This window comes from Triturus cristatus, chromosome 9, assembly GCF_964204655.1.
Source record: "Triturus cristatus chromosome 9, aTriCri1.1, whole genome shotgun sequence".
Taxonomy (NCBI): domain Eukaryota; kingdom Metazoa; phylum Chordata; class Amphibia; order Caudata; family Salamandridae; genus Triturus; species Triturus cristatus.
Window position 1 is genome coordinate 564,581,711 of NC_140592.1, and position 12,397 is coordinate 564,594,107.

A 12,397-nucleotide genomic window follows, 5' to 3' on the forward strand; every position below is an offset into this window, starting at 1 on the left:
TCCTACGTTTCTAATGTACGCTGTAATGCGGAAATATTAATAAAATAAATTATAAAAACAAATGCTGGCCCTGGCAGCAAGTGTTGCCACTTTCACATATGTAATAGCAAGACTTCTAGGCTTTGTCAATGCATGTTTTAATGGGTAACAAGATTCTGTCCTGGCATGACTCCGGCTTAAATCCATAATCGGAGATGGACTAGAATACCAGATTTGATGCTATGGAGATTCAAGCCATTCTGAAACCCGCAGAGCTTGCACTGGAGTTTATTGGAAACGCCATTAGTGGCCCTTAAAAACTTGTATGTGCATAGACGAACGTGCTGCCGGAAAGTCTTGCTTTGCACTTAATAAGAGTATAAGGATGAAAAACGCACAACTATCAAGTGACCAAAAATGCCACCCTACCTGATGCAGGCGCCAACCCTGCTCCCTCGAAATGCTGCGAATGATGCTCTGTGGCCTTTTTGCAAGTGTTCAAGCAATACTTTCAGACGCGCTGCTGACACACACAGAGCTTGCAGTGCAACGGGGTGGAAACTGAAGCAGGAGGTTTCATATTTTGTGTACCCCCTTTGCAGTGAATGGACATTTTCCTGTCCGCGCATAGCCATCAAAGCACTCTTGCGACATCAAGTCCTTTAAAACTTTCTGGGGATCCTCAAAAGTCTGGCCACGCAGAGCCTTGTTTCTCGTGGCCACTCCTTCACTCAAGCCAGCATTTGCAAAGCCTTCCATCAATTGGACATTGTTCGATGCCCTCCTGGCCTGCTCCTCTCCACAGAAGAGGCAGTATGGCTTCGGGTAGCGGGACATGTAACAGCAGAATTGTTACTGCGCTCCAAGGAACGGGAGAGAAAAGGTGCCCTGTCTTTGGCAAATATTTCTCCAGGCTGGGGGAGACAACGTACAAGTACTGGAAAGCTGTGCGACGAAATTATCTTTCTATGGTAGTGCACCATGGCACCCCAGCCAGCCACATGGTTGCAAAGTATCACACAGCCCAACACAAAGGGGCGAGGAGCCATGTACTGGTAAACAGAAGTTGACAGTTGGGGAAGCAGTTGTGCATATTCGAAGCCAACACCTCTACAGAATTCATTGTGTCGCCAACAGCATGCAAGATGTCTCTTCCACACAGGACAAAGGCAACTTGTCCTGTGGGGAACCACAGTTCTGCAGGCACTCACCTTACAGCCCATATGACATCGTTCACACTGCGAACGGTTTGGGTGTCACTCATTTGTGTAACATGGTACTCGCACACACATTATGAGGGTGAGGAGGGCAGAAATGGTGGCACTGAATCGATTGTGACGGGGAGGGCTTTCAGCTGTCTTCCTTTCCTCCTTGTGTACGTGAAAATTCACGTTACCATCAAATATACCATCAGCCTCTCCATAATCTGCCATGAAGATACAGTAGCTACCCTGTACTATGCTTGGCGATGCCATAGGGATGCACCAACTGGCGAATAAAATTCAAAATTCTGTTGCTGAAAGTAAGCAAAAATTATTGGTCACGTTCCACTGGGGGATTAACAGGGCATCAATAAAAAGTGAAAACAGGGCCATGATGGGCCAGATTTCCATCCATGCAAGATTTTCATACGTACAAAGACGAAAGACGTAGGAAAGGGACATGCTGGTCCTAAGGACAGATCTCACCAACATGAACAATTTAATAGGAAGGAAGAAAGACGCTTGGATTGAGGAAACATGATATGCTGGGGTATGTACTATTACTTCTGAAGTTGTGGTTTTCTGAAACTGCAAAACGGGGTTCCAATGAACAAATCACATTAAGCTTTGATGAAAAAGTATTAAATCAGTATTTAACCACTTTTCCCCTCTTCTTATCCCCCCAGATGAATGACCCCAGTCAGGCCAATGACGAGGGCATCACAGCTCTACACAATGCCATCTGTGGCGCAAACTATGAAATTGTGGATTTCCTAATTGACATTGGAGTAAATGTGAACTCTCCAGACAGCCATGGATGGTGAGCAACTGCATTATAGGTTTCCCTAGACACCCTGCATTCCCGTCAAGGATTAGTATGTCCCATCATGGTCATTTTCCTCCTGCCAATCTATTTATATTCCAGAGGTCTCCTTGACCCCTTCAAAAGCTTTTTTGTCACATGTAACATTACTAGGAAAGAAAAAGAATTCCAACACGTTCCTTAACTACACCAAACCAAATGCAAACAAATGCAAGAATAATTCCAGGAGCCCTTTTACCCCTTTCAGGTTTGGGGTTGGTAGTTTAGGATCTCAGTCCTTGGAGTGGCTCTCATTCCTCTCTTTACTTTACGCCTTCTTATGATCACAGGTGAAGAACCCATAGTTGTGTGGGGTTCCTTTTGCTTACTATATATAAAGTCCGGGGCAAGCCATGAAAGGAAAGTTGTTTTTCTTTCCTCACTTTTTAACCATCCTCTCCTCTCTTACTTCTGTTCTAGGACCCCCTTGCACTGTGCAGCCTCCTGTAATGACACTAATATTTGCATGGCATTAGTGAAACATGGCGCCGCCATATTTTCTATGACGTTCAGTGATGGTACGATGGCAGTCGAGAAGTGTGACCCTTACCGAGACGGATATAAAGAGTGCAGCTCATATTTGTCAGGTAAGAGAATGGAGAGAGAGAGCTTCATTCAGAAGTCTGACGAAACTGGGTGTGTTGGGGCTCTGGTGCACCCAAATAATTCACGTGGGTGCTTTGTTGCCTTTATAGTGCACATTTATGTTCTTTTGAAATTACATCAGGTTCCTGCATCCACAAAGTAACCCAATCTAAGTGATGGGTGTAAGGCGCAGGTATGGGTACTGGGCACACTGTGCCATAGGACTCAAGCTGCACCTCACCGATGAGGCCTAAGTAGGCCAAAAGCTGGCTGTGCTTGCTTGTGTGTCTGTCCCAGGCAGACTTGGCTGTTCGGTCAAGGTTCACTAGTTCCAGTTGGAGCAGATTAGACAGAGTTTATGCAGCCTGGCCATTGTGTAGTGTTTCAGTGGATGAAAAATTATGCACTAGAATATGGCCCATGCAGTCACTGGTGGGTGAGCATTATTTAAGCATTCCTTCCATTACTTTGTTGTTTCTTCCTCCTACCACAAATCACCTTCCAGCTGCTCTTATTGTTTCCATTGTTACTCTGTTTAATTCATGGCTTTCCTATTCTGCCTTACTCCCTGCCCCTTATCTTCCTGACTTTTCATTCTCTCCAAGTAAGGCACGTTTATCCTTTGAAGTTGTGTTAACTCTTTTGCATGTCTATGTTCTTCCTAGAAGTGGAACAGAGCATGGGGCTGGTGAATAATGGAATTGTTTATGCACTGTGGGATCACATCACAGAAGAAAGTGATGAATTGTCCTTCCGCCAGGGTGATACTGTCACCGTCCTCCGCCGTGATGAACAGGATGAACCTGAATGGTGGTGGGCATCCCTGTACGGGCGGGAAGGATACATTCCAAAAAACTACTTTGGGGTAAGAATCTTAAAGATTATTAGTAATGTACCCTATGTGATAGATTTGTGAATAGAAAGTAACCCTAATAACTGGAGAGTTTATTAGATGGGGCATATACGCAGGAGAACTGGAGATGAAGTTTAGGGAGCTTGTGTTCTATGTCTTGAGTGAAGACCCTTCTGTCATTGTTATAAACTGCAGGTAGCTCACAATCATGCTTAATCTAAGAAGCCTCCATCAGATACAGTCCGAGTTTGTGCATTTTAAGATGAGTGAGGGCAAGAACAGTGTTAGCACCCTATAGTGGGAGTAGGTGTTCCCAAATGTGAGATGTAATGCAGGATAAGCGGCATACCTATGCCTTCAGTGTGCACGGGATGGTGGTCATAGCAAGTATTTCTGCTTTTCAGTTACAACTGATACAATCCAACTAAAGGGGATATTTGCTTTTCATTGTAAATCGAAAACACTGAATTTGTCCGTGCTTATTCTGATTTGGTGCCCTCTTGCATAAGTGCAGGCTTTATAGTAAGCATTTTTCTGTGGTAGAAGATCGGCTATGTCCCACTTGGGGCCAAGGTAAATCACCCCATAAGCCCTTGTAACTGTTCCCCAAGCCAGTGAGCCCATGGAACTACTTCTATTTCCCGTCCCTGCCGTTTCGAAGTCTCATCTAACGTTAACTCCTCTGTTCTCCGCAATCTGGTGTGTGGTGGCGAGCACGCCCACAGCTGAACTCTGAGCAAGCTATTAGGCCATGGCAAGAAACACCATCATGATATTATGAGTGTGGACCATAAAGTGCTGCACCTAACACTTCTATTCGTAGACTTACACCCTGATGGGGTCTAAGAAGCATGTGACTAGGAGCAGCAATATCCTGCCCAGAATGGTCTTTGGCCGTATCATGAACAACTTCATCTTCCATGTGCAGGATCAGAAAGCATATGTATACAAATTTTGCGGAAAATGCACTCTACAGCACATACAATAACTTAGAAATCTGGGTGTAAGTACATGGCCTTGTAGGCAGCATAGCTAGGAAACACAGAGGCAACCACTACACTGTGTTTCCAAGCTGTGCCGTCTGCAGCACATCTTCTAAATCATACTTTTCCCGAATAATTGTATTTGTTGCAGACACTGCAACTTCAGAAAAAACTGGTGTATGTATACCGTCTGGGCCCGCTCAGGGGCACAGAAAGGGTTTGTGATGAGGCCCCAGGATTACAAGATTTCATTATCACCATATCCAATATCAAAGTTTGGCCCTAATGGGACCAAAACCTGTTTAGAGACATTGCAGAATCACCTGCTCAAACTACTGTGAGTGCATTAAATGTCAAAATATTAAGCTGTGCTTGGTTTTTCCCTACAAGACGAATTTCTCCTCCACGGCTTAAAATGTCTTTACTACCTCAACTGTTTTTTATACAGCATCACAATTGGATGTCACAAAAATTCATATGGCCAACAGTATATTAATCCCCATAGTAGGCTTCTTCAGTTTGTCCAGGGGAGCAGGAAGAGTCCCAGTGTCAGACAAAAATAATATTTTTATTAGCCTTGACCTTCCTTGAAATCTTGCGATAGGTAAATAAATGTGCAAGATGACACTGGGATGCAGTAGCATCTATTTCATAAACCTCATGACTTGTGTAGAAAATCTTATATCAGCTGATCATTGTCATTTAAGTGAAGAAAACAGCAGTAGGTACTTTAAATGGCTGCCATTAACTTATATGTACTACAGCCAAATGTTTTTCAGGGGAAACGGCCTTTAGAACTCGGGCTGAGCCACGAGTGCCCTCTCACCGCAAGCGTAGCAATGCTTGCCTGAACCATGCATCTGACTTAACCATGCATATGCGTGGTTAAGGCAGACAGCGGTCTAGTGTCCCAATGGGCGGGGAGAGGAAGAGGAAGCGTCGGAACAAGAAGCTCCGGACGCACACAGGAAAGTGGGGCTGGGCCCGGGTTTGGGAGGGGTAGTTTTTAGGGGTGGGGGCAGTTTTAGGGCTCAGGGGCAGTTTTAGGGCTCAGGGTGGGGTAGTTTTTGGAAGGGGGTAGGAATTTAGGGCTCAGGGCGGGGGGGGCTGGAATACTTTTTAGGGCTCGGGCTGGGTTTGGGGAGTAGTTCTTAGGGGTGGGGTCGTTTTAGGGTTCAGGACGGGGGGTCAGGGCAGTCTTTTTAAAAGGGGGCAGGTTTTTAAGGCTCAAGGAGGAGGTAGGGGGTCGAAATAGTTTTCAGGTATGGGTTTGAAGGATGGATTTTTTAGCGGTGGGGTCGGTTTTAGGGCTCGGGGAGGGCAGGGCAGTGTTTTTAAAGGGGATCAGGGTTTTAGGCCTCAGGGCGTGTGATGGGAAAGGGGTAGGTTTAAGGGCAGCGTGGGGGTACATTATAGGGCGGGGACGCTGGGGTAGGGTAGTTTTTGGTAGGTGCAGGGTTTTAGGCCACAGTGTGGGGTTAGGGGAAGAGGTAGTTTTGAGGGCAGGGTGGGGGTAGGTTTTAGGCATCGGGGCGGGGGGAGGCGAGGTTGGGAAATAGTATTTTAGGGCTTAGGATGGGGGGGTGTCAGGGTAGTGGTGATCTTTACAACGCATATCCCCTTACCAATAATGCCTTTACAACAAATCTTTGTAAGCACTAAAAAAAAGAATTGTAATTTGTTTTCAGCGCAAACAATGTAAACATTGATAACCACTGATTTTTATACGTTTTAGAAACCCTGGAAAACGCTATAGCCGTGTACATTGTAAGAAAGCCAATATGTCTGCAGGGTACTGTGAGAGTGCTGTACTCTACATTGTAAGTCTACTTAGACCAAGGCAGTCTATATTTGTCAACCTTGATAAGCCTTGCCTACATTAAATGGTGAGTTTGCCCATGAGTCTGTTGTGTCCTTCAGCATACTCCATCACTGACTTCTTTTATATTATATATTCTTGCGTCTGGTCAGTGTTTGGTTGCGAGTCCTGGATTTTCCAAGATACTCCAGGCACTTTGGCTGGCTCATAGCATTCATTCCCAAGTTCCATAAATTCACTACCTCCTAGCTGCATGCTCCCCCTCAATTTTGCGTGGAAGCAGTAGGGAATAGATATCATCAATCTCTTAACCAGAACGATTTCCAATTACACAGACCAACCCGTCTTGCTTATTCCGTTTTACAGATGCAGCCAATATTGGGCACCAACATATGTAGGTACTTACTCAAGGTCCCTCAGCACTTATGACAGGAGCTACATTACTTTAGCCTGGTTTTCTGAAATTCAGCCATTGCCTGCAAATTTTAGCATAGAGATCCGGGTAAGATGTCTTTTGCTGGAGGTCTAAATCAAATGGTTAAAGCAGTCTATGGAATCTTCTCTTTGTAGAAACAGCGCAACACATTAAGGTAAGGAATGCTTTATTGTTCCAACATAGAGAAGATTCCACCTAGTAGAAAAGCCTGGCCAAATCACCCCATTAGAATCTTACTTTCATTCTGCCTTCCCATTCCATCTTAAAATTTAAGTCCTAAGGTTCATACCAGTGTTCCCATAAAGATACCACCAGGTATAGGAGGAACTGGTGATGAGCTATACTACTAACCTAATTGGAGTTTTTTAAATTCTTTTTTAAAATAAAACGTGACCACCATCTTCTGTATTCTCTTGCGCTGCCAGTATTGCACCTAACTAGTAAAACAAGCATTGGCATAGCCAATAGGTCTCGCTTTTGGGACCTTATAAGTAGTTAGTTATGCAGCACAATATCCTTGGTGCAATAACATCAACTGTTGCATGGCTAAAAACCTATAAGGTCCCCAAGGCGAGACCTATGCTTGTTTTTAAAGGCCTAGCATGCAGTTTTAAATGTGGGCTGGTAAGAAAGGTGCCAACCCGAGGGGCAAGGTCTAGAGAGAAATAAGATAGGAAGAGAGGTGAGTTATAACTGGGGGCAGAGAAAAACTCAACTCTTAGGTCTTGTTTACAATATAAATGCTCAGTCACACAGACGATTACATAGCTCAAGGTCCCTTAAAATTTGTCCTTTCGTAAATAAGCCGTCATATGCACCCGGAGGTATCAACAAACGTTTGCACAGTAACAACACCAGCCAGATTCAACTGGATTTCAGCACCCAATACATTCTTCAAAGGCGATTTCTTCCCCTACACAGTAAAGAGTTACGGACATTCGACACAAGAGGATGTACCAGGGAGTATACTGGATTTGGGGGATTCAGCTGTCCACTACTTACACGGCCAATTCAGCCTAAACAACCGTTCTCTGTTGCGGATAGTTTTTAACGGATGCCTTTTGTTGTATGTAGTTTCGAAACTTCCAGGTGGCATAACAACCAATGTCACAGTCCAACACTTTCTGCAAGTCGTCTGGAAGTGGATGGTACTGCTTAAATGTAAGAGGGCCTAGGATTGTAGCATTGAAGTCACACCAGCCAATCCTAGTGCACGCCACAGAATTTCGAAGTGCTGGTTGGCTGTGGAGTCCGCACGTGCCCTTTTTTCGAGCTGTCCTCTCTTACAATCGTTGGGCGCTGTAGATGTATTTCTGTTTTAAGGGTCGTCTGAACTAGATTGTAAATGTATGTCTCGTGCATGCCAAACTAAGCTGCGGACACACATGATGTTCTTTATGAGCTGGAAGAAAGGGGAGACGTGTTTAAATGGGAGGACTGGTCAGTACGGGTGAGCAAGCAAATTTATAGGGACTACAGAGCCGAGGGTTTAGGTTGATCGTAAGAGCACGATCCAACCCATCAAAATCTTTTGGCAGATAAATCGTACAGCTAAAATCACTTTTGCATAGGATAAAGATGTCAAGCGTATTTCTTTATAACGCAAGAACGGTTCATTTTAGGTCATCGTCTTGTTACATTGAGTGCCTTTATTTAGAATTGCTGTGTACGCGAGTGGTGTCTCGCCAGAGCAGCGCATGCGTTGGCTCAGACAAGACCTAAAAAACAGAGGGGTTGCTGGTGACCAAATGAAAAATGATTCAGCAGACTGCGAGTTCTTTTCCATTCAGTCTTACAGTCAGAGGCGAACACTTTCATCATACCCAGAGTATCTTTGTTCCATGCACCATTTAGTTTGCATGTCCTTAGTATTGTATGCTCTGATAAGCTACTCAAATACCCTGCTGCACAAATGAACAGTGTATCTAGAGTGAGAGGAGATCGCTCTCTTTTCAAACTTCAAATTTCCTGACCATGTGATCATCGTGATATGATTTGTCCTGGATACAATCTGACATTCTTAGTATTATCTGAGTATTATCTGTCCACATGCTCTCAGCCCAATATTCTTTTTAAAAGGACAGTGAATTGGTAGTTATACATTTCATTTACATAGAATTCATGTTCTTTTTAAGTGATTTTGGGAGTTTGGGGGAATGAGCCTAGGGGGGTTGAGAGGATGCAAATACATTTCTACAAAACTAGACTTCAGAATAAGATGAGGGGAGTTTCTGCCACACCACTGATGTTTTGATTTTTGTTCCTTCTCTCCCCTTCTAGCTCTTTCCCAGAGTCCGAGCACACCGCTCTCCCTAAGGATTCCGTTAACCCCCTCTAAGAAGATGGCATGGAATCTATATTGCTACCTGAGAAGTTTGCAGACCCTAAAGACCCTGACATACCCTCCAAGAAGATGGCTTAGTGGGGCAGAGCACATTTGACAATTTAACGCTGGGAAGCAATGCACTGCTCCATGACATTGGAGAAGATTAAATGATAGGGCAAGATCTTTACCTTCTGAACTTCCCATGGATGTCACATTAGTGGTATAAGCAGCTTCTCATGCTCTCTGCTGCTCCTCTTTTAAGTCTTGCAATACCCATCATTTGGCACACAACAGTGTTGTGGATGAGGAGATAATGTCACCCTGCGAGAGACTGCTGCTGATGCTTTGCACCACTAATTTGTAAGAACTAAACTGAAATAGAATAGGCTAGCCTGGCTTACTTTTTCACAGTAAAAACAGCAATATTTTGGGGTGGAATTGCAGGGGTTAGAGCATAATACAAGAGTAACAACCGAAACATTGCACTGCTGTGTCAGAGTGCGTAATATTTGACACACACTAGTTAAACTCCTGAATGACGAGAGAGCGTGAAATTGAGCTTCATCTGGAGTTTCGAGAGCAAGGCACTAGTGTGGGACAATAGTAAAACTTCTATATGAGTACAGATCAATAGCAAAAGGTAGAAGTATAATTTTTGTGAGAGTTGGTGTATCACCATAGCATGAAACAGAAGTATCGTAGAGAAAAGATGGCCAGATTCTTATTTTTGCGTGATGTTCAAAAATATATATCTGAATTTAAGCCAAAAGGATTTGTGCCACATACTGAAAAGGACTGAAATCCAGCCAGCAAGAAATACATCTACTGTGTCAAGGCTGGATAATTCATGATGGTTACTGCGTAATTACATTCAGGTATAAATTGCCATGTGTTAATTTAGGTGAAATATTTCCCTTTGCACAATACTTATTGATAAGATGTATACAGCGCACAAACCATATTCCTATTGGTGTTCTTAGTAGCCTAAACAGTGGTACTCATGTTCTGACCTAGAAAAATATGAGGCTCTATTTGCACTGTCCCGACTGAAGTCAAACATTTTGCAGGGCAGTTGATTATTTGACAGACCTATCTTACAGGTTGTACTTTGGTGTATTCACTTTCTTCAGTCACAGAAGAATTGCATTGTAAATCATTAGATCCTCACATGACTTTTGTTTGCAATACACTCCAGTAACAACCCTGTGCAAACGTGCCAACAGATGTAGACCTACAAGACTTTCATTATCATGCCATTCTGCCTGATATTCTAACCACTGAAGACAGTTAAATATATATGAATAAGAATGGTGTAACAATCATATCTAAAAGAGTAATTTTTCACGCCTTTTGTAGTAATCTCATGCCTCTAATGAGTGGTGCCCTATTCTCCCCTACTTCACATTATGGATAAGCCATGCACGCACATGACTGTATTTGAGTTTTAACTTTAGAGCTACAAATTTAGAGAAAGACGGGTAACTTTTGTGTTGCAGCTATCTGTCTAAAGCTTCCTGAATTGCCAATTAAAGTACTGTGTTGTCTGTTGTATAGATCATATTTGCTGCTTAGCATTGGTATCACTTGATGTTTATCCACGCTAATGAGCAAAGATGGCCATTCTTGGATGTCCTTTGATTGCTCTTCACACAAATGTCGCAGCAGGACACAATGCCACATTGCTCCTATTCATTGTCTTCTAATTATTTGCAAGTAATATTCTAGAATATACATGCTCTGAATGTTCAATTAACTCAAGAACACTCAGCCCAGGGTCTAAGCTTTGATTGTAACCCCAGCTTCCCTTTGGAGCCAACATGTGCATTAACCATTATTGGTGGGGCCGACAAGCCCTACTTAATTGAAAGATATCCCAAAGGCCCTTCCCACCCACGTTAGTATCCAGAAGTTCTAAACACAGGTCAGCCCTGAATTATGGTCATCTCCAGCTACTGTCCACCCACCCCCTCCCTACCAATGGTATTTCCATCCATATCAGAGGACCTTTTGGTATTGTGCCACCATCCAAAGCTTCCTTCTGTATGTATTTTACTGCTTGAACAATAATTCTAGCTTTATCCTTTGGTTTTGATTTTCGTTTCATCTCTACTTTTTTATTGTTTGTATGCATTTTGTCTTGATTTTCTTTCTTTTTTATTATTAAACGTTGGTAAAATGTATTTTTTTGTACTTTTAATAGATAAGTTCTGTGAAAGCAAACATGTTAATGTAGAATATCCTAATAAATCTTGGATTTTGTTTTTTAAACCAGCATTTGCACAATCAATAAGTTTGGCCTTTTAAAGTTTTTTAAATTACTGCTACACTGAATGGCACATTTGGGTGTGTGTATCCTTGAATACCAGAATGGTATGAAGAATGGATGGTTGACTGAGAACAAGGATAACTAAGTGGTTGATTAAATGCGTGAATGGATAATGGACCAAAGGAGTGCATATGTATACATAACTGCAAGTGTTGAAGAGGGCGAATAAGTGCTTAGAAATGTTTACATAACCTGGAAGCATAGCTTGTTGTCAAGCGTTAGACGTATGCTTCCTCTGTTCCTCAATAATGCGACCCAGAGTGCTGCAGAGATCCATGTGATACATACAGCGTATGTTTAAAATTGCTCAATCTTTGTGATGTATGAGCCTCTAAAAAGCCGAAGTCTTGTGGGTCATATTTAATAGAGATATTTATTTTCCCAAAAATAAAACTTGTGGTTAAGGTAACCTTGTGGTCTTTATACTTTGACATGTATGTTAACTTGTGCTTGGAACAACTGAAGCAGAACCACGCCTTCATTCATTCATACCCTCTAACATTACCTTCTTCGGTGAATTTCCTTGATAGCAGTCTGCTTCAAGCTAAGTGGGCTGCGAATTATCCTGAATTTATTTTATTTATTTATTTAACCATTTGTAGAGCGCATGGTTACACCACCAGTGTGTCCCCGTGCTGAAACGTTTCCCCAGGTTTTGCTAAAAATATCCATTACAGAATTTAATAATTTCATATATGAAATTCTACATTATCACACCATTTAAATTTATAATTGACATTGGCATAAATCCAAAAGGAAAACATTTGCAATAAGACGGCAAACAGGTACACAAATTATTATGCTGCTTAACCTCAGGAAATGATATAACAACTATGACCAAAAGTGAGCTTTGTTAGAAATAGACAGCTCAAGAAAACATCACCTCCAGTGTTGGTTACTCAGAAAAAATTAGGTGCCAATGTATTAGCATCCATTTATTTATCTGTACTCTGCCCTTGCCTTCGAAAGTCATATACTTAATATTCTTTTTTCTTAAGCTTAACTATTTAAACATAATCATACATA

The 12,397-nt window shown here is 42.6% G+C and overlaps 1 protein-coding gene across 7 annotated transcripts in view; it reads left to right on the forward strand.

Annotated features, from left to right (window-relative positions):
• Positions 1 to 11,313, forward strand: part of PPP1R13L (protein phosphatase 1 regulatory subunit 13 like) — a 953,402-nt gene extending 942,089 nt beyond the window's left edge. For all 7 annotated transcript variants that reach the window (XM_085625573.1, XM_085625577.1, XM_085625575.1 and 4 more), the window contains 4 exons: positions 1,868 to 2,001; positions 2,464 to 2,630; positions 3,294 to 3,493; positions 9,000 to 11,313. In XM_085625573.1, the coding sequence (XP_085481699.1) occupies positions 1,868 to 2,001; positions 2,464 to 2,630; positions 3,294 to 3,493; positions 9,000 to 9,035 (537 nt within the window). In that variant the 3' untranslated portion in view covers positions 9,036 to 11,313. The remainder of the gene's footprint in view (positions 1 to 1,867; positions 2,002 to 2,463; positions 2,631 to 3,293; positions 3,494 to 8,999) is intronic.
• Positions 11,314 to 12,397: the final 1,084 nt, after the last annotated feature.